General features: G+C 46.5%; 1 protein-coding gene across 1 annotated transcript in view; it reads left to right on the forward strand.

Annotated features, from left to right (window-relative positions):
• The first annotated feature begins 940 nt into the window (after window positions 1-940).
• Window positions 941-25,447, forward strand: part of Apob (apolipoprotein B) — a 36,115-nt gene continuing 11,608 nt past the window's right edge. Inside the window, exons 1-25 of the mRNA XM_048353386.1 lie at window positions 941-1,013; window positions 1,387-1,425; window positions 2,437-2,552; window positions 3,743-3,888; window positions 4,837-4,990; window positions 5,571-5,726; window positions 7,379-7,503; window positions 8,126-8,211; window positions 9,362-9,581; window positions 10,269-10,496; window positions 10,717-10,834; window positions 10,946-11,092; window positions 11,926-12,137; window positions 12,383-12,620; window positions 13,062-13,238; window positions 15,088-15,279; window positions 16,255-16,422; window positions 16,890-17,101; window positions 18,916-19,098; window positions 19,666-19,787; window positions 21,085-21,295; window positions 21,822-21,997; window positions 22,117-22,304; window positions 22,738-22,883; window positions 24,909-25,282. Of these exons, the coding sequence (XP_048209343.1) occupies window positions 941-1,013; window positions 1,387-1,425; window positions 2,437-2,552; window positions 3,743-3,888; window positions 4,837-4,990; window positions 5,571-5,726; window positions 7,379-7,503; window positions 8,126-8,211; window positions 9,362-9,581; window positions 10,269-10,496; window positions 10,717-10,834; window positions 10,946-11,092; window positions 11,926-12,137; window positions 12,383-12,620; window positions 13,062-13,238; window positions 15,088-15,279; window positions 16,255-16,422; window positions 16,890-17,101; window positions 18,916-19,098; window positions 19,666-19,787; window positions 21,085-21,295; window positions 21,822-21,997; window positions 22,117-22,304; window positions 22,738-22,883; window positions 24,909-25,282 (4,207 nt within the window). The remainder of the gene's footprint in view (window positions 1,014-1,386; window positions 1,426-2,436; window positions 2,553-3,742; window positions 3,889-4,836; window positions 4,991-5,570; window positions 5,727-7,378; window positions 7,504-8,125; window positions 8,212-9,361; window positions 9,582-10,268; window positions 10,497-10,716; window positions 10,835-10,945; window positions 11,093-11,925; window positions 12,138-12,382; window positions 12,621-13,061; window positions 13,239-15,087; window positions 15,280-16,254; window positions 16,423-16,889; window positions 17,102-18,915; window positions 19,099-19,665; window positions 19,788-21,084; window positions 21,296-21,821; window positions 21,998-22,116; window positions 22,305-22,737; window positions 22,884-24,908; window positions 25,283-25,447) is intronic.

The raw sequence follows: 25,447 nt of genomic DNA on the forward strand, positions 1-25,447 counted from the left end.
GAGGGGCCCTGGGGGACCCAGCCCGGCTCCCTCTAATAGCTATCTATTCAGCAACTCTAGGGGCCACGCCGCCCACCAGTACCCTTTGTGGTTGATCTCTGGTCAGTAAAATAAGCCTGAGGCGATGTCTACACAAGGCCTGGGTTCCTCCAGCCAGGCAGAGGAAGAGAGCATTCGCTGATGTTTCGGGAGGGAGGAGGGCAGTGCCTAAGGGACTGAGGAGGATCCTGGCCAGGGTTCCCAGCTGTCCAGGGAGCACTGTCGCTGTTGTGTGCACCTCACCTGTGTGTGGAGCCTCCTCCGCCTCCCTGCCCCACCTCACTGGGTAACAGAAGAGCTCGTGCTCAGGGGCAGACTTGCTCTCCCTGCCCAGGGGTGGCCCCGGGGCCTGGCCTTCTCCAAAGGCCGCCCCTCCCTGGGTTTCATCTGGAACTCAGGCTGTGACCTGACCGGCCAGCCCTGCCCTTCCCACAGCCCCCGCCCCCCCCCCATGTGCGCCCCCTCTCCCCATCTCCTGCTGCCCTCTCCCTGCTCTCTAAAGGGACCCCGAGTCCATGCGGGTCAAGGCTGGGTGTTGTCTCTGGGGTGGGTCATCTCCAGAGGCCCCTGGTCAAGGCCGCCTCTCTGGAGACCCCAGATGAAGCGGGGGGCGGGGGGGGGGGGGGAGGCTGCGTCTGGAGTGAGACCCTGGCCCTGCCCCTCCTTTCTGCTCCGGGAGAGAAGCCTGTGTGGAAAAGCAAACAGGCCTGGGACGTGCCCTTTGGACCTTTTGCAATTCCCCTTAAGCTGATGCCTCCTATAAATGGGGCGCAGGTGCGCACCCGGCATTCCCAGTGCGCAGAGAGAGGAGCCCGCCACGAATCGGAGTCCCCCCAGGAACCGCGGAGCCAGAGGCCAGGCCAGGCCGCGGCCAGGGAGCCCCCTCGCCCTCCAGCCGGCCATGGCCCCCACAAGGCCTGCGGCCCCCCTGTTGCTGCTGCTGCTGCTGCTGCTGGACACCGGCACCCAGGCCCGTGAGTGCGGGTGGGGTGCGCATAGTGGGGCCGGGGGCACAGTATGCAGCCCGGGCAGACCTCAGGAGTTGACCCAGAGGAAGGGGCGCCCCCCCTCCCTGCCGGGCAGCGAAAGGACTGGGGCCAACTGGGGCCTGGGAGAGGGAAGGAAGGAAGCCACAGGACCCACAAGGCCCCGGGTGCCGGGGAGCAGGGCTGAGGAGCTAGATGATCGCTCCCCGGGAGATGGGGCAGCGGTGGGAGGAACTGGACAGTGGGGTGTCCACAACCACCCCCATACTTACAAAGGGAGCCTCGTGGTGGGGGGGGGTCCTGCGCTCAGCCCCCCACGCCCATCGGGAGAAACCCAGTCCTCTTTCCCCTTTTCTTGCAGAGGATGAAGGCCTGGAAAGCGTCCTCCCGGGCTGTCCAAGTAAGACATCCTCCCCACCCCTCCCCACCCCTACCCCTTCACCCCATCCTCCAGCACCTCTGGGCACTCAGGGCCCCCAGCACTCGGCTGCTTACACAGATGTGACTGTCCCCACACCAGAGAGCAGGTGCCCCCCGGGGGTTCTGGCCCTGGGCTGCCTGCCCTGTTCTCGCCCCAAGCTCTTGACCTCCGGGGCAGAGTAGGGGCGCTTTGAAATCCTCATCACTGTTCCCGTTTATGAGCGGCTAAGCACTGATTCAATGCGTGTGAGGATGAGGAAATGCCGACTTTAACCTTTGCCCGCAAGTCTACACCTCCACCACACATCCCCCCTTTGTATTTACCTAAGTCCTAGGGGTCACCCTAGCTGGCCTGACCTCAGTACCCTGTGTTCCTTGGAGAGCTCCAGCCCGGGTTTTCTCCTCTGGTGGGGCAGCATTGCCATCTGGTGGCCATCGTGCATCACTACATCTTGGCTGGTGACCCAGATAAATTTTTTTCCCCCTCTAAGGGCTTACAAAATTACTGTTAGGCACAGTGGAATCCTCCAGAAATTTCTTCCTTGAGGTTTCCGTAAGGTCAACCCAAATACTCCTATACTTAATAAAATTTGCCTCGAGTATTTCACAGAGTCAAAAAAGAGTCACAGGATAATGTTGTTGTTGTTTTTCCCAACTGAGAACCCCTCAGCTGCAGGAAGCCCTAGGCTTAAGATCAATTCTTAACTTGTCAAAGGGTCTCCCCTTCAGATTTCCGAGCTCCGTTATTTGGCTCCTGACACTCTACTCCTATACCCCACAGGACTAGTTCAAAGAATCGTTCTCAAGGAAAAAGGAAACATCATTGATAAGTTCAATCTATAAGGGAAAATGAAGTACAAGACAAAATCAATTATGGAGCACAATTACCATTCTTCATTATCTAGACCATGCTCCTTCTCTGCCCTGGACTGACTGTCTTTGGGAGAGTGGATTCACGCTGTATAGCTGATTTGTTTTGTCCTCTCTGTAGGAGATGCAACTCGATTCAAGCACCTACGGAAATACATGTACAACTATGAGGCTGAGAGTTCCAGTGGCATCCCAGGGACCCGGGATGTGCAAAGCACCACCAAGATCAACTGCAAGGTATGGGGAAACCTGCAGCCCACGGCCCCTGCCAGGCTCTGTGGGATGCCAACACCAGACCTTCTAGAAGGTTCCAGAACATACTTAGAAACTAGTTGTGCTCTGGTCTATGGAGACCTGGAATGGATGCCAGGGCTCCCCTGAGGTTCCCGTGAGGAAGAGCAATCAAATTGTGAAGTTGCCTTCTTCTCTCTTGAATGCATGATCTGTATGACCAGGAAACACAAGCGTTACCTGATGTGGCTATTTAAATTGGGTCAAATTGAAGATTCACTTCCTAGTGTCATGAGCCACATTTCAAGGGCCCTCTGGTCACCCATGGCTCAAGGTCCCAATATTCCCACAATGGCATAGTCCTACATAACAACTACACATCCGTTTCAACCCTAGCTTTGTGTGAAGTTTTTATTAGGCTTCAGTGTGTACAATCAGATTCTTAAGATATTATTAAGGAAACATTTGATACTAAAACTCATGAGATCCACACACTGGTGGCTCGTGCCTGTTATCCTAGATACTTGGAAGCTGAGATTTAAGGATGATGGTTTGAAGCCAGCACAGGCAAGAAAATCCATGAGCCTCTTATCTCCAATTAATCACACACACACACACACACACACACACACACACACACACACACACAGAAAGGAAAACCAAAGTGGAGCTGTGACTCCTAGTGGTATGGCACTAGCCTTGAGCAGAAAAGCTCAGAGTCAGTACCCAGGACCTGAGTTCAAACCTCACGACCAAAACAAGAAAACCAAAACAAAAAGACTAATGGCATTCCTCTCGTTGCTTCCTTTCCCAATTCTAACTCCAGTCTCCATTTCTTCTAACCATTCACATCAAAGTAAAGGAAGCAAATTTAGAACCAATGAAAGTACATCGTAGCTGGGCTCACACCTGTAATCCTAGCTCCTCCGAAGCTGAGATCTGAGGATCGCAGTACGAAGCCAGCCCGAGCAGAGAAGTCTGTGAGACTCTTATCTCCAAATAACCAACAAAAAAGGTCAAAAGTTGAGCTGTGACTCAAGTAGTAGAATGCCAGCCATAGAAATAGGACAAAGCCTAGGCTGTGCACAGAGACCCATGAGACAAGTTTAGACCATCCCGTTCCCCTGCGGAGGAAGGCACGGGCATCCCCTGCTTCTGACGGAGAGCCTCAGAATACTGCTGCTCTGTGATCGCAGGTGGAGCTAGAGGTCCCCCAGCTCTGCAGTTTCGTCCTGAGAGCCAGCCAGTGCTCCCTGGAGGAGCTGCGTGTCTTCAGCCCCGAGGGCAGGGCCCTGCTGAAGAAGACGAAGAATTCTGAGGAGTTTGCGGCTGCCATGTCTAGGTAAGGCCTGGCTATGTATGTGGTGTTTTTTTTTTTTTTTTTTTTTTTTTTTTTTTTTTTTTTTTTTTGGCCAGTCCTGGGCCTTGGACTCAGGGCCTGAGCACTGTCCCTGGCTTCTTCCCGCTCAAGGCTAGCACTCTGCCACTTGAGCCACAGCGCCACTTCTGGCCGTTTTCTGTATATGTGGTGCTGGGGAATCGAACCTAGAGCCTCGTGTATCCGAGGCAGGCACTCTTGCCACTAGGCTATATCCCCAGCCCCTATGTATGTGTTTTAATGCACGAGTTCTGGGCATCCCTGGACATAGACAAGTGTGACGTGTGCTATGTTTGTGGAAGTGAGGAGGTCTGTCTAAATTAGGCATGCCTGTGAGAACAGCATTTCCATTTGACACTCGCCCTGTGCTAAGGAATGCTGGAGTTTCCCTGCCAACAAAAGAGGGAGGCGTGTTTTACCCTCCCTTAGTTAAGTTTCCTGGGTCGTCATTCAAATTGTGCTTCTAAAACATCTCATGGTTTCACACGCTTGGAGACAATGGAAAAGGGGTTGTTTAACCAAGTGAGGTGCTGTCTGAGGAAGTACATGAGGCTAGTGTCTGAGGGTGTCTGGTTTGCATCTGGCAGCCAACAATTGGGAGTTCGGGGTCTGTTCAGATCAGGGTAAAGGACACTCAAGACTTCAGCAGGTGCCCTGCCCAGGGCTGGCGTGCAATTGTTGCACACTGTCCTGACACTGTCAGCGTCACTGAGCACAGCCGGCATTGCTTCCGACAGAGCAGCGCCCATGTTGCACCAGGCATTCAATATGTTCAGCTTCACCCCTGCTTTGACCCCAATTACAGACTAGAGGGCCCGAAGTATGGAAACAGAAGCAGCTCTGGGGTTGTTAACTTGGTATCACAGGGAAACTCCATCCTCCCCTCTCCCATCTCCTCTCGCTCTGGAACAGGTACGAGCTCAAGCTGGCTATTTCTGAGGGGAAGCAAGTTGTCCTTTACCCAGAGAAGGATGAACCTAAACATATCCTGAATATCAAGCGAGGCATCATCTCTGCCCTCCTGGCTCCCCCGGAGACAGAAGAGGACCAACAAGTGTTGTTTCTGGTGAGGATTTTGCAAGCAGTGGTCCTAGCCCTCCCTCTTCAAGTAAAAGATCAGCTCGGCTGTGGGTAGAACGAATGGCTGGCTCAGCTGCACGGTGAAGCAGGGAAACGTGGTCCGCCTGTCTCCCAAGCTCACCCATGGGTCAGCTTGAGGCTAATCGTAAAGCTGTTCCTGGAGAGTCTTGACCATTCTATCCGCTTTCCTCTTTCTTCTCATTTCCATACATTGCCACACCGAAAGACTTGTGTTAAGTTTTAGACACCAAGAAAGTTTGGAATCGCTTCCGTTCTCTTTCACGAAGCTCGAGTTTCAGCTGCACAGAGCAGTAACTGTACTGTAGGCCCGTGAACATTCAGAGCTCTAGCTGTGTGTCTGCCCCCGAGCTTGCAGAGGGTGGGACTGCATGCACTCCCCTGTCCACCCTGCACTCCCCACCCACCGGCTCTACCTCCCCGTGTTGGCTGGGAGGAAAGAACATCCCTCCCAAATCCATATTCCTTCTGCCTCGGCTCCTGGGCCATTCTCTGGGCCCCTCCTCAGTGGGTCTAAGACGGGTGACCATGCGGAATGTCCTCCACAGGACACCGTATATGGAAACTGCTCCACTGAGGTCACTGTGAAGACCAGGCAGGGGAACGTGGCCACGGCGATATCCACGGAGCGGAACCTGCAGCAGTGCGATGGCTTCCAGCCCATCCGCATGGGCGTCAGCCCCCTTGCCCTCATCAAAGGCCTGGTGAGTCTCATGCCACACTGTCCCGCACCCTGAACTCTCAGGAACATAGCAGAGTGCACCAGCTGACAGGGACCTAAGAGCAGAGTCTGCCCGCCTTGCTGCTGATATAGACCACAGCAGGACATGAGGGCCCGCCCTGGGGAGGACTACCAAGCCTGCATGGCAGATGATTCATTTATCAGGACTACAGTCCGGCTCCTGACTGCCCGGCGCACAGCTCTATTCCTCCCAATGGCTTTTTTTTTTTGTTTAATCTGTCATTACTTCAGAATAATGATGGCCCATCCTTGAGGAGGCACAGCTACCTAGTCTTCTTTCCCATAGGTGAACGGCATACTCTAACCTCTGCATTCCAAGGAAGTCCCAAGCTCTGCCCCCTCCCCTCCTCCTCACCCTGTTTAGTAACATGACTGTGCATGTCCCAACTTCCTGTCCTTCTGTGGTAAGGATGACCCTGACCAGAGCCATGACCTTCAGCCTCTGGCCCAGGCCCCCCTCAGCCAGTGCTGACCTTCTCCACTCTTAACCGGGGTCACACAGCACCATCTTGTGCAAGTTGATGAGGAACCACTTGAGTGATCACAGTGGGGCCTGCTGATAGTCCAGATTATTGTCCTTGGTCCTAAAAAGCAAGAAGTCTGCAGACCATGAGGGCCACATTCAGAAGGAGCAAAGGGCATGCACTAAGCCAGGGTCTTTCCTAAGCACCTGCCATGTGCTCACTCCTATTCTGGGGGTCACTGAGGGAGAAAGAATCGCTGATGAGCCATGAATCTTCCTTCCTCCACAGACTTCCAGGCTAATGGAACAATGACAGCCATGCACATGCCAAAGGACAATATGTAGCATGGCTGATGGAATGATAAACTGAAAAGGCAGAAAAGCACGCCTAGGTAGTCTCAAGCAGACCAGAAAGATTAAAGCATTATTCTCATAGCTAGTTGAGCAGAGTTGTGGAGAATGCACAGCACAAACCTCACAAAATACAAAGGATCACCAGGCATAGTGGATGGCTGTACTCCTAGCTACTTGGGAGGCAGGAATTGGGTGCCTGCCATTTGCTTTAAGGACAGCCTTGATGTTCACGAGACTCCATCACTCAATGGCTGGGTTTGGTGGCACATTTCTGGTGTCCCAGCCAGAGGAGAAGCCCAGTGGCTGGGTGCAATGGCTTCTGCCTGTCAGCCCCAGCCACATAGAGAAGCACAGGTGGGAGGATCACAACCCAGGATGGACCCACCTGGAAAGTAACCAACACAAAAGAGGCTGGGAGGGCGGCTCAGGTGGTGGAGCAAGTACCTAGGAAGCGGTATTCAATCCTCAATACTACCAAACATTATTTTTAAGATCTATAAATGGAAGAGAGATATGAAGACAGGCCTCCTGGGCAGAGACGCTTAGATGAGCATAGCGTGGGAGGGCTTGTGTGGGATGGGTATGTATACGAGGTGCAGCATGATGTACTGGATTGGTGCTGCCTTAAAGTGTCTGAATGTTGGCCCCTGGTCTGATGCCAAGTGTCAAATGTTCTTCCTGGCACTGAGTCTATCTCCTGCTGTGAGATCCTTGCCCCTTTCTGCCTTAAAGCTTCAAGCCCCAGGGACTGATCAAAATGTTTCCCCTTCCCCACCCCATCCCCAATCTACTCCCAGGCCCGCCCCTTGTCAACTCTCATCAGCAGCAACCAGTCCTGCCAGTACACCCTAGACTCCAAGAGAAAGCATGTGTCAGAAGCCACCTGCAAGGAGCAGCATCTGTTCCTGCCTTTCTCCCACAAGTAGGTTACCTACCTCTCCTCTGGTTCCTCATGGAAAGGGCTGATGGGAGCTGAACATCTCCCTATGCCTAGCTCTATACCAGCCTCTCTCCAGAAAGGAGCTATGGAAAGGCAAAAGGCAAAAGCTCATTCCTGGGCACCTTTTTAAACCAACAGGTAATTCAGGATAAAGGTCTCAGGCATGTGAACTAATTTTGAGGCCAGTAGAAAGTATCTATCTGAACACTCCAGCTTAAAGGATGTGGAAAGCCAGAAAAGCAGGTGTCCTGATTAGAAATGGCTTCTTATAGGATTCACAATTTGGGCTGGAGACGGGCTACTGATATTTATTGGGTGACTCCTCCATTCTTGCCACTGTGCTGTCAGAGATACCAAACCGCCTCAAAGCACAGTGTGAGCAATGTGGACTGGAATAGCTTATAAGGTACATTTATTTGTCCTTCTGATGAGAGGCTAGCTGGCATGGTCAGGAGCAGGCAAGCACTCTTCATTGGGGATTGCTGGGTCTCACCATGATTTGAAAGGTGGGCAACATTTGGGCAGAAGTATTTCCAACGTGAAGAGTGGCAAGTGCTCTGGGACACAGGCCCTCCATGATGTAATGTGCTTCCTTCGTTGCCAGGAATAAGTATGGGATGGTGGCGCATGTCACACAGACATTGAGACTTGCAGACACTCCTATGATCAACAGCCGCTTCTTTGAAGGAGGTGAGACCTTCTGCCTGCATAGGTGTGGGAGAAATCTGCCCAGGTGGTGCCAACTAGAGCTCGCTTTGGGGCAGTGTGAAAGGTCTGCTGACTCGTGTGTGAAGTGGACTCTGGTGTTCTGGCTACTTGAGCTACCACTGCTGAGAAAGCCTTCCAGAATGTCCCCGTGGAGTGGGGCAGAGGAAAGGGACATGTCTCCAAAGACCCCTGGGATTTTATAAGTAGGGCACTGGAGCCCCCAAAGTAATGTGATACTTAGGCAGCACTGGCAAGCTTGGGCCTTCTGGATTGAAGTGAGGGCAACTGAGAAAGGATCTTCAGGGTCTCGATGGATGGATAATAAGCCAAAGAATATCTAAAGAGTACTAGAGCCTAGTACTGTATTCCATTTAAATCCAGGACTGTATTGTATATAAATCTATCTCTCTCCTGTGCATTACCTCACTGTACTTTTGTTCCTAGAGCCTATGCTATCGGGCAGTGGAGGTGTGTTTTTATACCCACTTTGCAGAGGCTTGGGGATCTAGTCAAGGTCATACATCTGACAAATGGTACAAAACGAGCGGCCAGGTCTGACTGAAGGCAGGACTCTATTGCATCACAGGTCCCTGCTGGGTCTCACCACCTCCTTGGCACAGGATCATGGGCTGTAGGAGGGTCTCCTCCCCACAGGCTGCTAGGGGATCCAATTAGAAAGACCAGCGAATGAGGACCACTGAGTCTAGCCTTCCTCGTCACTGTGGCAGCGGCAGCGCCTCCTTCCATTCCTTCCAGCAGGGGGCGGGCTGATACCAGAGCCAGACAAAGCCTTCTTGATTCAGCTCTAGCTCTGCCTTGTAAGCCCAGGGAGATCTTATTAGCAAGAGCATTCTTATTAAAGAAATCTCCAAGTAAGTCACTCATCTCAGCCTTAGTTCCTTTTTCTTCAAGTTTGGGAATGATATATCCTCAGGGATGTTCCAATAAGTCAGTGAAAATAATTAAATCCATCACCCAGTGCAGAACCAGATACCTAACAGGCGGTATGAATACAATTGCTTTGTTCTCTTTCTCCTGCCTCTGAAAACTCCCCAGTTTTCAGTTTTCATTACACAAAGACATGGTCGAGCTGCCAAAGTAAGCAAGAACTGTGATACTTTTCTTCTCCTAGGTGCTGAGCGGGTCGGGCTGGCCTTCGAGAGTACCAAGTCCACATCTCTACCGAAGCAAGCAGAGGCTGTTTTGAAGACCCTCCAGGAGCTGACAAAACTGTCCGTCTCTGAGCAGAACATCAAGAGAGCAACTCTCTTCAATAAACTGGTTATGGAGCTGAGAGGCCTCAGCGACGAGGTGGTCACAAACCTCTTGCCCCAGCTGATTGAGGTGTCCAGGTAAGTGTGTAATGGTGACAGCTCAGTCTCCCAGAAGCCCTACAGAAGCTGCAGAACTTCACAACTGTGGCCATACATAGGATTTCAGGAACCACTGAAGTAAACATCTACTCAATCCGTCAGTCAATAATAGCTGCCGAATGCAGAAATGTCAGCAGTGATTCTTAGAGTTTCATGAGCAGGACACACACACGCACGTGCACACACACACACACACACACACACACTGGATTCAACTCTGTTCAGTATTTGTATGTTTAAAATGGGAGTCAAATAATCCTCTTTTGATAGGTATTTCTTTATCCAACTCCTATTGCATGTACACTGAAAAGATGGGAGAGAAAAGAAGCCCGTGCCCGCTTATATGTTAGTGAGGAATCAAAACAATGTGACATTACGCACTTCAAGGCACTGTCTCTACACGCGGTGAAGTCAGAGGAGGTGCCGAGGCCAGGCAGGGATCGTGACGGTGTTGGCCAGGCAGGTTCTGTGCTGAGCAGACTTCTCCTGACTGCCTTGCTGGCTGTCTGCACTGGAGATATTCCTGGGGAAGGCATCATAGCACTTAGGCTCTGAGCTGGATCTGTCTAGTGAATAAGGAAATTCCCCAGAGAGGAGCGACCACGCATCAGGGCTATTTCTCTGAGTGAAGGTGCTCTGGGTAACTCCCTGCGCTTCTCTTCTCAGCCCCATCACCCTGCAAGCCTTGGTGCAGTGCGGACAGCCCCAGTGTTACACTCACATCCTCCAGTGGCTGCGGAGCGAGAAAGCTCACCCGCTCCTGATAGATGTCGTCACCTACCTGGTGGCCCTGATCCCAGAACCCTCAGCGCAGAGGCTACGAGAAGTCTTTAACACTGCTAAGGAGCAGCAGAGCCGGGTCACACTATATGCCCTGAGCCACGTGGTCAACAAGTGAGTCTCCACAGTGCCCTGCTGTCTCTTGGAGCAAAGGAAATCCCATGTCTCGATATTCACACAGTGCCCCTCTCTCCACTTTCTAACCATGATGTTTATGCTTGTACTTAACGATGGGTCATTTTGAAGTAAGAAACCAGCCAAGACCAGGTTGGGTTTTAAGAGAAGCCTAATGATGGCTGCTGAGACCGAATTCTCTGCTGTTACTATTCCATAGCTATCATAAGATAAACCAGGCGCTGACCCAGGACCTGCAGGACATTGCTAACTACCTGTTGGAACAGATTCGCAATGAGTGCATGGGAGATGAAGAGCACACCTACTTGATTCTGAGGGTATGTTCTGTCTTTTGTTTAACATGTCTACTTTCTGGAATGCTCTTCCTGACCATCTCTGACTTCACCTTCTGCACTCTGATGGGTTCTTGTGTCTTTGCTTCGATGCAGATCATTGGAAATATGGGCAGCACCATGGAAAAGGTAATGCCAAGTCTCAAGTCTTCTGTCCTGAAATGCATCAGAAGCACAAAGCCATCGCTGCTGATTCAGAAAGCTGCCATCCAGGCCCTCAGAAAGATGGAACTTGATGAAGAGGTAAAGTACTCAGAGGAATCCTGAAAGTGAGGAAGTAGGAGGGGGATAAAATTATAAATCCTCATTCCACTGGCCTGAGCACCGTCCCTGGCCTGGCTTCTTCCTGCTCAAGGCTAGCACTCTGCCACCTGAGCCACAGCGCCCCTTCTGGCCATTTTCCATATATCTGGTGCTGTGGAATTGAACCGAGAGCTTCAAGTGTAGGAGGCAAGCACTCTTGCCACTAGGCCATATTCCCAGCCCTAGAACTGTCTTCTAATTGTGACTTTCAACCAGCCTATTGGCCTGACTGCCTAGCAGTGTGTGGACAGAAAAGACCTATTTAAGCTTGCTGCTACTCTACCTTGGGGAGCATGAGATATTTTGTTATGTGCAATCCCACTAGCAGACTGTCATCTTGAGAAGATATTTATATTCCCCAATACCACCAAAGTAGAATAGTGAATCTGGTCCTACCTTGGATGACAAAAACTCCAGTGCTTTAGGAACTGGAGTCCCCCAAGTTATTCATTATTAGTCCCAAACTCTCACCCTTCCTACCTTTATTCACATACTGAAATAACTTGTATCAAAACAACGTTATCTCCATGAGGTGGCAAGTTTCTAAGTAAGTCATACATTGGTGAGAATTGGTGTGTTTTCATGCAAACACACATTTGATGGAAGTTTGGGTTGGTTGAGCTGGCTGCCCTGAGAAACATTGGGGAGAAGATGCAGTTCCCGCATTCACAGCATTATCAGAAAGAAATCCCATCATGAAGGAGCTACCCAGGGCCATTGTTGCTCTGACGTGTCCAAAGGTCAGTACCGACTGTCTCCCCTCTGGGCTGCAGGTGCGAAGGATCCTTCTCCAGACTTTTGTCAACAGCACTGCTCCAGTGGAGAAGCGAGTGGCTGCCTATCTCATGCTAATGAGGCAGCCCTCCTCCTCAGATATTAACAAAATAGCCCAGCTTCTGCCATGGGAACACAATGAACACGTGAAGAACTTTGTGGCTTCTCATATCGCCAACATCTTGAAGTCAGAAGAACTGCAGACTGAAGGGTAAGGAAAGAATCATTTTCTGTCATCTCCCACTGAGGGTGCTGCACTGGAATTCCAGGTGTCTAAGCACTTTTCTCTTCTGGAGCAAAGACTTAGGGGAATCTACAAAAGACCTCGACCCAAAGTCTAGGGGTTAAAGACCACTTCGTTCAGTAGTGATTAGAAATCCCTGTCCACTTGGAATTCAAGAGGTAAGCAGGAAATGTGGTGTTTTGACCCAAAGCATGTTCTTTCCTTTCATCTAGTCTGAAAAATTTACTGACAGAAGCTCTGAAGGAATCTCAACTTCCAACAGTCATGGATTTCATAAGCTTTTCCCGAAACTATCACTTTTCCAAATCCGTTTCTCTCCCATCGCTTGACCCAGTCTCTGCCAAAATTGAAGGGAATCTAATATTTGACCCAAATAACTACCTTCCTAAAGAAACCATGCTGAAAACAACTCTCACTGCGTTTGGATGCGATGCAGCTGACCTCTTTGAGGTATGTATGTCTGACACTGAAGAAGCATCTTAGTGGCTCTTGCCCATACTGTTTGTCACAAACTCTGGCCACTAGAGGGCACCTGAAGCACAACTCCTGGTATTACTGGTATTACCTCAGGAGAGGCCCTTGAACTCAAAATACACCAGCTGTCCAATCACAGCAGGTTCAAACCTCAAATCCACTCCCAAATCCAAATCCCCCTCAGTTTAATTATTTATTCTACCTGCCCCTTCTAGAAAAAGGCAAACCACTTTGACCTTTAAAGAGATAATTTCCATGACGTGCTAAGCTCAGTACCTTCCCTACAATTTTCATCAAACACTGTTGAATTAAATGAACATAAAGAGGGGAGCAGGAGACACACACACATATATATGCATATATATATACATATATATATATTCCAGTGTCATATTCTTGCCTGATTTTCTTTTTCAGATTGGCTTAGAAGGAAAAGGATTTGAGCCAACACTAGAAGCTCTTTTTGGGAAGCAAGGATTTTTCCCAGACAGTGTCAACAAGGCTTTGTACTGGGTCAATGGTCAAGTTCCTGATCACGTTTCCAAGGTCTTGATGGACCACTTTGGCTATACAAAAGATGACAAACATGAGCAGGTGTGTATTTGTTAAGTGTCCTCTCAAGGACATATACCAGAGCAAAAATACGCTTTCTTAGACTGGAAGCTATCAAGGTCCTATTTACCAAAATGATCAGTGTGGCTATACATTAGTCCTTTGATCTATATGAGGGATTAGAGCCAGTCCTCTATCAAGTTAAGACACTTCTGGACACTCAGTATGTCCAGATATCACATTCTCTGGAGCCACTTTAGCAAAATGACTAAACGTGTAAAATGCGGAGCATGTGTTGGAATGCTAATCTCTATCTTCAAACTGGACAAAACTAGACAAGTTGCTTGATATTCTTTGTTCCCCAAATACTATTAATAACCCATAAGTCACAAGGTTATTTGAAGACTAAATGAAATTAGGTATGTAAAGTGCTAAGCACAGTGCATACTGATTGTTAGATAATCAGATACTACTCTAAGCTCTAAATTAATATTTCATCTTCAGCTCTCACTCACATCCGTTCACTAGCGAATGGGACCAAACAACCACTTTGAAACTGGCAGTCAACTCCCATTAGAACAGTGGGAATTAGGTTCTTACTCTTTCATTTTCTGCTGTCCACAGTAGCTGATGAGGGGTGACACATCAGAATGTGTTAGAAACACTGGTTCTCCATGTTTGCAATTGTGGGGCTATTTGAGGGGATTGGATTGAGAAGGAGAATGTTAGAGGGTGAAGAATAGCAAAGGACGCTTCATCTGTTAATGAAGATAGCCACATGAAACTCACTGAAAGCCATGGAATAATAGGGGATAGCAGGGATGAGGACAATGAGAGTAAAGGAGGGAGTGGTGCCGACTAAAATATACAAATGCATGCATGAACTACCAGAGTAAAACCCCTTTGAACAAGTGGTATCAATGAAGGAGAAGAATGATAAACAAGCCCTATCTGGAATAGGGGTAGCAGTGGGAAGAGAGAGGGAAATGGAAAGGGTAAAAAAGTGTGTATATGATTGATTACTTTATGTAAATATGTGGAAATGAAACAATAAACTAGCTGATATTGTTTGGGGACGAGGAGGAGAGAGGGTGACAGGTGAGATCGGCAAAGGTACATATGCATATAGGGACTTGTCATATAATTAATTGATGCTAATAAAAATACCCAAAAAGGAAAAATATGCTAGTTCTCAGGCCCATGAAGACCCACTGATCAGAACTTGATTTTAGTAAGACGATGAGAGACTTGTAGGCACATTCATGATGGACAAGCAGGACAAGTTTAATCCCCAGTTGTCACTTGTAGCCTTACTTCCATCTTCTGATGTGCTGACTTCCACTTGAAGGTGAAGGTCTTTGATCTGTTCTCAGTCTCTTTTCTTTATCAGTACCTGTGCATTCATCCACTCATTTCTTCTTATGTCTGAAGAACAGGTCTAAGAAGGGTGTAGGATCATATATTTTTCAAGCTTTTGGCTGATGTACATAGCCTCTGATTTTTCTTAAGAAACCTCTAGTACTCGTCTCTAGTAAAAAAGAAACATCTAAGCAGAGGAGGGGACCGGGTGATCCTCTAACCTTGAGGTTCCTGAGGGAAGAGCCCTGCCATCATGGAGAAAAGAGTCCTCTTACTACGTTTACATTTTTTCCTCAAGTTAAGAACACCTTTGAAAGCACTCCAATCCCTGACAGGACCTCAGGATTTTTTTACCTGTATTTGGAGAAATTATCTCTCAGTAAAAGGTGGGAGCTTGATTTCAGTGTCTGCCCTGCACCCCCACCTCAAGTGTTTGTGTGCAGGACCCTCATAGATGCAATAGACCTTCAGAAATCAAAATGTGTGGGACAGAGTTGACATCTCACTGGACATTTGGTTTCTGACATTTCAGGACATGGTTAAAGGCATTATGCCCATTGTTGACAAGTTGATCAACGAGTTGAAATCCAATGAAATCCCACAAGCCAGAGCCTACCTCCGGATCTTGGGAGAAGAGCTTGGCTTTGTCAGGCTCCAAGACTTCCAGCTCCTGGGAAGGCTGCTGCTGAATGGTGCTCGCGCTCTACAGGGAATCCCCCAAATGGTGAGTGAATGAGGACCCCACTCAAGGGACTTTCCTTAGATATTCCAGGCGCCTTTCATATCCTGGCCCAACAAGCCAGAGCAAGCACTTACATGTCCTTCAATGGCACAGGTTTGTTTGAATTTCACTGATGGTACATAACAACTTGCTAGCATTCAGAAATCAAGCTACTCACCATCTTAGGTGTACCTTTTGAGAACTGTACTTTGATCTTCTAGGAAACAGGGTTTCCTACATGTGTTACAGGCTCCTTTAAATATCGAAATGATACAATGATTGTGAAAGAATTTGGCAAATCTAAATATTTGTGATAATTTTATTATTATCAGTTTACCAATAAAGGTGAAATATATTTTAATAATAGTCTCTATAATTTAGATAAATAATAAGTCTGGCTTTTCAAAACTAGATCTCAAGGGTTGGGATGTAGCTCAGTAGTAGAGCACTTGCCTCGCATAAGTGAGGCCCTAGGTTCAATATACTCAGCATTAAAAAATGAAGAAGAAAGAAAAAGAATCAGATCTCCAATTATTTTAAGGAAACAAAAACCAGCACTTCCTAACATTTGAGTAGCTCCTTGTTTTCAACAAACTTATTTCACTATAATATACTTTAAGTAAGTGCTCACTTACATGCAGATAAAAGACAATTTTAGTCCATGTCATGCTGCTATACATAATACCTAAAGTTCACAAAATTCTGAGACCCAGTAGTATTTCCAAGTGCCTCCAACACTGTTGAACATGATGTGATAGAAATTCAGTCAAGAGCAAGTTCTTCTATATCCCAATGCATCCCAGTTGGTAATAATTAACCTGTATGTAACAAACTACTGAGCTAGTCATGGCATGCTAATTTTCTCCTTTCTGGATTAAAAAAAAAAGTAATCATGGTCTGATGTTTGTGAGGTTGCATTTAACAAAATTCACCTCTATAAGGCTAATCTGGATTTGATCTCCCTGGTTGGACTTATAGATTGGAAAGGCCATGAGGGAAGGCTCAAAGAGTGACTTGTTTCTTCACTATATCTTCATGGACAACGCCTTTGAGCTCCCCACGGGAGTAGGGCTGCCGCTGCAAATGTCCTTATCTGGAGTCATCACGCCGGGGACAAAGGCTGAAGTAAAGCTGGAATTAGCCAAGGTAAGACTCTTGTGTGGTGTTGGTCACTAAGGAAATCAGTGAATATTGTTCTTTACCTCTAGAGGGGGTTTCTTGTGCACATTTTGAGAAAGTGTTTCTAGTTCAAACATAGTCTCTCATACTGTCCTGTAGCATTAATTTTTGTGAAAAATTTTAGAGCACCACAAACATGCACCAGCTCACCACCCCTACCTGGGGTACAGCAAGAAGAGAGCTCAGCTGTTCCTCAAAAACTGAGCATTTCCATCATCTTTCTTGAATCCAGTTTTCCCTAAAATTAACTACGGTACTTTCTGGATAATGCAGTCTAGCTCTGAGGAACTTGTAACTTAGCTCTTCTTCCTCCCAGTAAATCATAATCATGTTTCCTGAGGTATGAGTTTTCCAGAAGTACTTGCCCAAAGATGGGAAAAAGTTGTTGATCTGACAGCTCCACCAAACTGAATGGGTTGTTTTCTGATTGACAGATGCAGGCTGAGCTGGTAGCAAAGCCCTCTGTATCTGTGGAGTTTGTAACAAATATGGGCATCACCATCCCGGACTTTGCTAGGAGTGGCATCCAAATGAATACCAACTTCTTCCATGAGTCAGGCCTGGAGGCACGCATGGCTCTGAAAGCTGGGCAGCTGAAGTTTGTCATTCCCTCTCCCAAGCGGCCCGTCAAGCTGTTCAGCGGCAGGTAATTCTGACAGCCAGTGCTGTATGGATAGTTTGAAAGAGAGAGTTGAAAAACCTATCTTCGGCATCTGGCTAGGATAGACAGCTGGTTCTCATCACTCTGGTCCCAGTGAGACAGGACAGACGTGGGGAGGGAAGGTTCTAGATTATACTCCTAAACCTCACCTGGTCTTAGACACACTACCCTTTCTTCTGCTTTTCATATTTGTTCAATTGTTCCTAAACTATTCTGCACTGAGACTTAAGTAAGACTCACTTGCTAGTCAATAATGACTAGAGTTTAGGTATAGGGGTTTTGTTTTGCTTTGTTTTCTTTTCTTTTCAATTTTGTCTTGTATTTTCTGTTTGTCTAAGAGTAAAGAGACAGTAGCTCTAAAGAAATCCTTCTTGGAAAATGAGCATTCTTTTTCTCCAACAAAAATACCAAAAGCCATACTGATTTATGGTAGAGCACTCAGTGGTTAATGTATGAACCTCTAAATCACATGATTATGGAAGCCAACATCAAACTGAAAGTTCTGTTGTCAATAATCCTCAACTACAGATGTAACTTAGTTTCCATATTTTGGACATATTCACTTACTCATTTAGAAATAGTATTTAATTGCCTACTTTGTACTGAGTGTGTTAAAATAGATACACAAGGTCCCTGACCTTCTATACAGGGAAGACATGCAATTAAGAAAACAACAGGGACCCAGTGAGGACGGGGTCCAGGGAGGTATCAGAGCCATGAAATCAGGCGTCACAGAGCCTGTGGGAAACACGGAATGCCTTCTGAAGCAAGTAAGCTTGATCCGCTATCAAGAGTCATTTCAGTCAACTAAGAGAAAGAGGAAGACGTGAATGCATAGAAAATAAATCATGCTTAATGGCCTGAAGGAAAAAGAAAACAGTTGAAGGAGCTGAAAAAAGTTGAGCATAGTAAAGTGTGCAGGAAACGTGAGATACAATGGGGAGAGGTGGCCCAGGTCAGACCATGACAAGCCTTGTAAGCCACCTTAAATGGGAGTTGAACTCTTCTGAAGGTAAAGGAGCTGAAAAGGAGAGAGTGAGCATGACGAGGCTGGAGTTGAAACTGCTGGGAAGGAAGCCTGAGTTGAGAGCAGTTAGGAGATTGTTACAGACATATAAGGTGGGGAACTAGCTGGCTATGACCCACATTGGAGGCTAGCCAGAGGTAGAAAGAATGAGGAGACGCTAGAAACTGCAAAGAGGTAAAATCATGAGTACTTGGTTAACTGACTGGACAGTGAAAGCAGTAAGAATGCAGTTCTAGGAAAAGTGCGATGGAAGAACATTGAAAGAAAAAAAACATGGCCTGTTGACTGTGAGGGAGATAAAGAGGGCCAAAAGAGAAAGAGAAGAGCTGTGTGCAGAGAGGGGTAAAGGAAGAAGAGACATGAGCATGTTTAATGCAGGTGAAAAGAAACCAGAAGGGAGGAAAAGGTTTCAGATGAAAGAGAAAAGGGGTTCCTCTCACTGTATCATGGAAATGAAAGAACACACCTAGAGTCAGCCCCGGGGATCTGTAAGTTAGCACCTCGGAGACAAAACAAGCACCCTGCTCCTACTGTGATTGGGGTTGGGGGTGACACACACATAAGAACTCAGTGCAGCATCAGAGACAGAGCAGTCCCTGTGATTGCCAGTCATATTAATGTTCTTCCTACTGTTACTTGTTTCTCAGTAAATGAAACAACAAGGTATAAGAGAGGAGAGGTAGAGAGGACACGAGGGCACATGCATGTAAGATTCAAAGTGTTCATTTTGATTCATGACCTAAAGATAACTCAGATTTTTTAACTTCACCAGCAACACCCTGCATTTGGTCTCTACCACCAAAATGGAAGCAATCCCACCTCTCGGTGTGAACAGACAGACCTGGTCAACTTGCAAGCCTTTCTTCCCTGGCCTGAACTACTGCACCACAGCCGCTTACTCCAGTGACAGCTCCACGGAGTCGGCTTCCTACTGCCCACTGACAGGGGACACCAGGTGAGAGATGCTGGGTGCTTGGCCAGCATCTGCCTAGCGTTTACATGAAGTCAGGCCACTGGCAGGACAGAGAGGAAAATGTCGTGTGTTTTAGGTCTGTGTCATCAGGTTTCGGGATATGTACTATCCTGTGACTTTGTTAAGCAGTGGTACTATGTCCAACACGTTGGGTTTACTCTCTGTGCCCTTTATGCACTTGATGAGGCCACAGCAGATTCTGATTTTACCCCTAGTTTGATTTATGAGTTTCTGAGTCTCCAGACTCATTGGTATGAACTGCCTGGAACTTGCCACTGTGCTCAAAGCTTCTGCCATGCTTCAACACTCATCTGCATCTCTAAACTGTCACTGCACCTTCTCAGTGGTGCTGGCAGAAACAACTAACTCCTCTTAACATAACCAGAAGCCCTGGGGCTCTTGGGATCTCCCCTTGCTTTGGGCTATGGAGAGACTGAAGGAGATCATAAAGGTCAAGGGCAAAAGAGATCATGTGAATGTGACATCTTGAGGCTTTGGGCGATTATAGCATCTTGAAACCTCTAACACTATGCACTGTACCATATGTAGGTACGAGTTGGAACTGCAGCCTTCGGGCGAGGTAGAGCAATATGTGGCCAGTGCAACCTATGAACTCCAGACACAGGCAAAAGGCCTGGTGGACACACTGAAGTTTGTAATGCAGACAGAAGGTGAGTATTCAAAATTAGACTGCTCCTTCTCCGTGCTGGGTATCAGGTTGTAGATTCATTAGGAGAATGTATTTGATGTGATTTACTGAACTGGTATCTAATTGAGTGCCCAGTAAGTATCAAGCCTCTTCTAAGAGCTGAGGCTAGAACAGTCAACAGTGAAGATTAAGTCCTTACTTTCATGGAAGTTACTATGGACAAGTAATACTCAGGATGTCATATCCATTCTGGGGTGAGAAACAGCATGGACAGATCTAGGGGATGCTAGGAATGGTAGGAAGAAGAACAAGTAAGGGAGGCTGTGAAATTGAGAATAAGGAAAAGTTTCACTGATAAAGTGAGCATGCAAAATGGAAGTAAGCAGATAAGCCCTGTGGAGAGAGAGTTATTGGCTATGGGAAAAGCAGGTACAAAGACCAGAAGTCTGGCACATAGCACCCATGCTTGAGGAAAAGGAAGGAAGCCAATATGGCTGAAGAAGAGAGATCAAGGAGGGAAGAAATAGAAATGAGGATCAAAGAAATAAAATAAGAGGGGGGTAGAGAAAAGATGGTCTTGTTGGCCATAGTAAAAAAAAAAAAAAAAAAAAAACAAGGCATCTGTAATGAATGAAATAAGAAACCACTGGACAGTTTTCCCCATTTGTTTTGTGTTTGTGTGGATAAAAGGTTGTCAAGACACAAGGACAAAGTTGTCATAATCTAGAGAAGAGATGAATGTGCTTTTGAATTACAGTGGTAGAAGAAACATAAGAAGAGGTCAGATTCCGGACATATCTTGAAGAATAGTTCTTAAATCCCCTGAACATGCTACGTGCTCCCCACCTGAGCGTCTTTGCATGTCAGAACCTCTGCCTGGAGTGGTCCTTCAAGAACTCTGCATGGCTCTGCCCCTCTCTTCATTATGGCCCTGCCTTCTTACCTCTTTAGCAGAAAGAACTTCGCTGGCCATAACATATGACACAGTACCTCTTCTATCACTATCTTTTGTTCTCGTTCATTACCATCGTCCTTAAGTAACTGATTCATTTATTGTCCGTACAGGCAGTCCCTCCCCCACTAGAAAGCAAGCTACACAAGGGCAAGACACCACCATGCCAAGGGAAGTGCCCATCCTGTCATAGGCCATCAGTAAACACTTGCAAGTCAGATGAATGCATGCACAGAGTTTAAAATACAAAGGGAAATCCTAAACTCTGCCCTTATTTAAGCACATTGAGTACCTGGGCTTTCAATTTCCTTTCCCCAAGCACAGTCTCTCACTACATGTTTCTTGATGCTCCTCTGTGTTCTTTCAGGTGTGAAGCAGACTGAGGCTGTGATGTTGTTCAAATACAACAGGCGGAGTCGGACTTTATCCAGTGAAGTCCAAATTCCAGATTTTGACGTTGACCTTGGGACAATCCTCAGAGTCAGTGATGAATCTGCTGAGGACAAAAAGTCTTACAAACTCACACTGGACATTCAGAACAAGAAAATCACTGAAGTTGCTCTCACAGGCCATGTAAGGTAAGGAAGGGCCTAGGCAACCCTGCAGACCCTGGTTGGCTCTTCCCATTCTTCCTCCATCATTAGATCAGACAAAGCCAGAGGTATCTGTGCTCTACAATCTGAGGAGCAGATGGTGCTCTCGACATTCAGCTGGATTTTCCCATCATTCATCAGGCACTTGCGATCCATTTCTCATTTTACTGTGCTGAGCCCAATAAAAAATTATCTCAGTCCTGTTTTGCTATTTTATAGACAAAGAAATGGTAGCCCAGAGCAGTTTATTCTCTGCCAGAGGCAGAGAGCTAGTAAGCAGGAAGATGGGAACAGCTTTTTTAAGCTTTATTTGTTCCTGCAAAATTCTGAATAATTTATGCCGTATGGTTTCAGAAGTTAATGAATTTGGTCTATCTATGATAATATCTCTGATCCATTTATGTGTCCTGTTTTTATCAACAAAAGGAAATCTAACAGTTGAATCATTTGTGTCTCCTTGGAGTGAGTAGACAAACTCATTGATATCCGCTTCATGACTTCCTTTCCATAGTTATGACAGGAAGGGAGAAGGCAAAATCAAAGGCGTCATTTCCATACCCCGTTGGCAAGCAGAAGCCAGGAGTGAGGTCCACACTCACTGGTCCTCCACCAAGCTGTTTCTCCGAATGGACTCCTCTGCGACAGCTTATGGCTCAACCATTTCCAAGAAGGTGGCATGGCGTTACGGTAGGTGTTCTTTCCCCGCACGTGAGCGCTTCCAGGGCACTGTGTATTTGAGTGTAACCACTGAGTGCTTACGAACTGGCCCAGTGTCACTGACGTCCATGTCATATGTACATTTTCAGATGGTGAGAAGCTTGAATTTGACTGGAATACAGGCACCAACGTGGACACCAGAAAAGTAGCTTCCCATTTCCCTGTGAATCTCTCTGATTACCCTAGAAGCGTGCAACACTATGCCAATCGTCTCTTGGATCACAGGATCCCTGAAACAGACGTGACTTTCCGACACATGGGTTCCAAAATAATGGTTGTAAGTATGAATCAGCCAGCAAAAAAAAAAAAAGTATGTTTACAAATGCTAATCACATCCTTGTCTGAGTGAGGTATAAGAGGGCATGCAAAGGTGGATAAAAGAAACAGTGGACGTGGATAATTATCCAGTTATACAAAGTTAAATGTGACCAATACCAAATGAATTTACTCCCAAGCAGAAGACTATGCTGTTCCTAAAGATATCAAAAGAAGCTAGGAGTCTAACTGTATTCTACATTCATTTTATAAAATAGAGAGATCAGTGACTGACATTCAAATTTCATAATATTTTGTAAATTATTCTTGGCTTTCAGGGCATCACTCTGCCTGATAATTGATCTGTCAAACATGGACTATCAGCTAATGTTCATTGGACTCTGACGTCCAGCCAGGCCTGACAGTTTCTCTCAATGTCTCCCACCATTTTGTAGGCAACAAGCACATGGCTTCAGATGGCATCACGGACTCTTCCTTATGCCCAGACCTTGCAGAATCACCTCAGCGACTTAACAGAGTTGAGCTTCCAGAAAATGGGGCTGCCAGACTTCCACATCCCAGACAACCTCTTCTTTAAAAGGTAAAAGCAAAGAACAGAGAAGTTCCTCAAAGCATGCAAACTAAATGGGAATTTTTTACCTAGCATAATTTAGACTTTTGTAACTTGTATTTTTTTTTTTGAGTATGCGCCAGTCCAGGGGCTTGAACTCAGTGCCTGGGAGATGTTCCTAAGCTTCTTTTCCTCAAGGCTATCATTCTACCACTTGAGACACAGCATCACTTCTAGTTTTGGTTTGTTTTTTTTTCTGAGTAGTTAAATGTAAATAAGACTTTCCTCCCCAGCTGGCTTTGAACTGTGATCCTCATATCTTAGCTTCCTGAATAGCTAGGATTACATGGGTGAGCCACCAATGCCCAGCTTATAATGTAAACTTTTAAGAAAATAATTTAAATGCATTAAGAAGATGAGTGATTGTAGCGTAAGTGCTGTGGAGCTAAGGAAATAATTGGAGGATTCTAGTTCTTTCTTTTTAGGGCACTTTATTCACTATAAACCATTCAGATGAATATAAAATGCATTCCCCTTTTTCCCATCACAAGCAAATGCCTACTCTGTTTCAGGTCAGGATACACAAGTATCCTGTTTAACTACAAAGATTTCAAGAGGAGCTAGAGAGCTTCCTGGCAGTGGGCTTGCTGTTGAGCTGTAGAGGGTCAAAAAATAGAAGGAAATCAGTTTTCTAAGAGATGCTGAGAGATACAACTTAATATTAATAAGAAAGTCAGATGCCAAATGGCCCTGTCCATTTCTCCACCTACAAAAACAAATGTAATGCTTTGACTACCTTATTTCATGAAACTAAATCAGTGAGCTAAAAAACAAAAACTGATGGTCTTTCTAAGTTGATCCATATATTATCCTCAAGGTTGAAAAACTAAGTGTTCTATATTAAATGGGCCCTTCTGTAGTCTATGGCTGAGCAGCACACTGTAATAGGGCAAATTACTGCAATAGATGAAGACTACTAAGGATAAAGGAGTAGCAGCTTAGAGGACCCATGGAACCTCCCCTTTGCTATGGACATTTCAGGAGCTCAGAACTGGATAAGGCCTCAGTGGTCATCAGTCATCCTCCTGATGAATGTGGGAGTCCTGGGGAGAGAGTATCCAGCCCCCTTTGTAGTCATACAATAAACTACTTATTTACTCATGATAGTCAAACCTTGCCATCTGGCTTTCTTTTTAATAGATGATATAACAGCCTCTTGCATGTGCATAGTTTCAAAGCACTTTTAAGGATTCTTTTTCATTTCACATCCAAGGTGAGCAGAAAGGCACTGTTTATTTCATCGCCAAGACTCAGGAAGATTAATTCTTTCTTTTTTTTTTTCTTTTTTTGGCCAGTCCTGGGCCTTGGACTTACGGCCTGAGCACTGTCCCTGACTTCCTTTTGCTCAAGGCTAGCACTCTGCCACTTGAGCCACAGCGCCACTTCTGGCCGTTTTCTGTATATGTGGTGCTGGGGAATCGAACCCAGGGCCTCATGTATACAAGGCAAGCTCTCTTGCCACTAGGCCATATCCCCAGCCCTCAGGAAGATTAATTCACAAAGATAACCTCACCAAATAGTGGAAGCCAAAATTATCTCCCAAGTTTACTGATTCACACACCTATGTTCTTTCCACATACCAGGTTGCTTCAATTAAGTTTAGCAAATATACATTGTGTCCACTATGTACAAAATACTGAGTAAATGCAGTGAAAAGACAAAGTACACAAGGTGTAATCCCTCCTCCCAGGAAGATAGCATGCAGACATGAAATAACTATACAAGTAGAGTGCAGACACTTTTTATGTAAGTGTATATCAGTGTAAGATTCAATGAAATCAGCTGTGCCTTAAGTGGGCTGGTGATGGTAATGGGAAGTTCTTGGAAGTATTTGAAACAGATGGATAGAGAAAGGGAAAAGCAAAGGGATGCAGGCACGGAGAGTAAGACAATTAAAGGTGGGGAGTAGTTTGGGACTGGGGCAGATACTTAGGTTTGAACTTTGAATTCTTGAAATCTGACTGTGGGGACATTGTTTTTTGTTGTTCATTTCAGTGATGGCCGGGTAAAGTACACCTTGAATCAGAACACTGTGAAACTTGAGATTCCTTTGCCTTTGGGTGGTAAATCTTCCAAAGATCTAAAGATGCTAGAAACCATCAGGATACCAGCCATCAGCTTCAAGTCTGTGGGAATCCACCTGCCATCTCAACAGTTCCAAGTCCCCACCTTTACAATCCCTGAGTTGTACCAACTGCAGCTGCCACTCTTGGGTGTTCTAGACCTCTCCACGAATGTCTACAGCAACTTGTACAACTGGTCTGCTTCCTATACTGGTGGCAACACCAGCAGAGAGTACTTCAGTCTTAGGGCTCGGTATCATATGAAAGCTGATTCTGTAGTTGACCTGCTTTCCTACAGTGTACAAGGTAGGCCGCATTCAGGTCCAGGGGGCACAGGGCTAATTCACAAGAAGAGACTGCCCCAGGGAAGAAAGGACTGAAGACTTCCCAACAGATACTTTTTTTCCACTTGGAAATTTGCTTCTGCATTCAATTAATAGAAATATTTGCTAAACATTATATGCATGTATA

This window comes from Perognathus longimembris, chromosome 8 (assembly GCF_023159225.1).
Source record: "Perognathus longimembris pacificus isolate PPM17 chromosome 8, ASM2315922v1, whole genome shotgun sequence".
Lineage (NCBI taxonomy): Eukaryota > Metazoa > Chordata > Mammalia > Rodentia > Heteromyidae > Perognathus > Perognathus longimembris.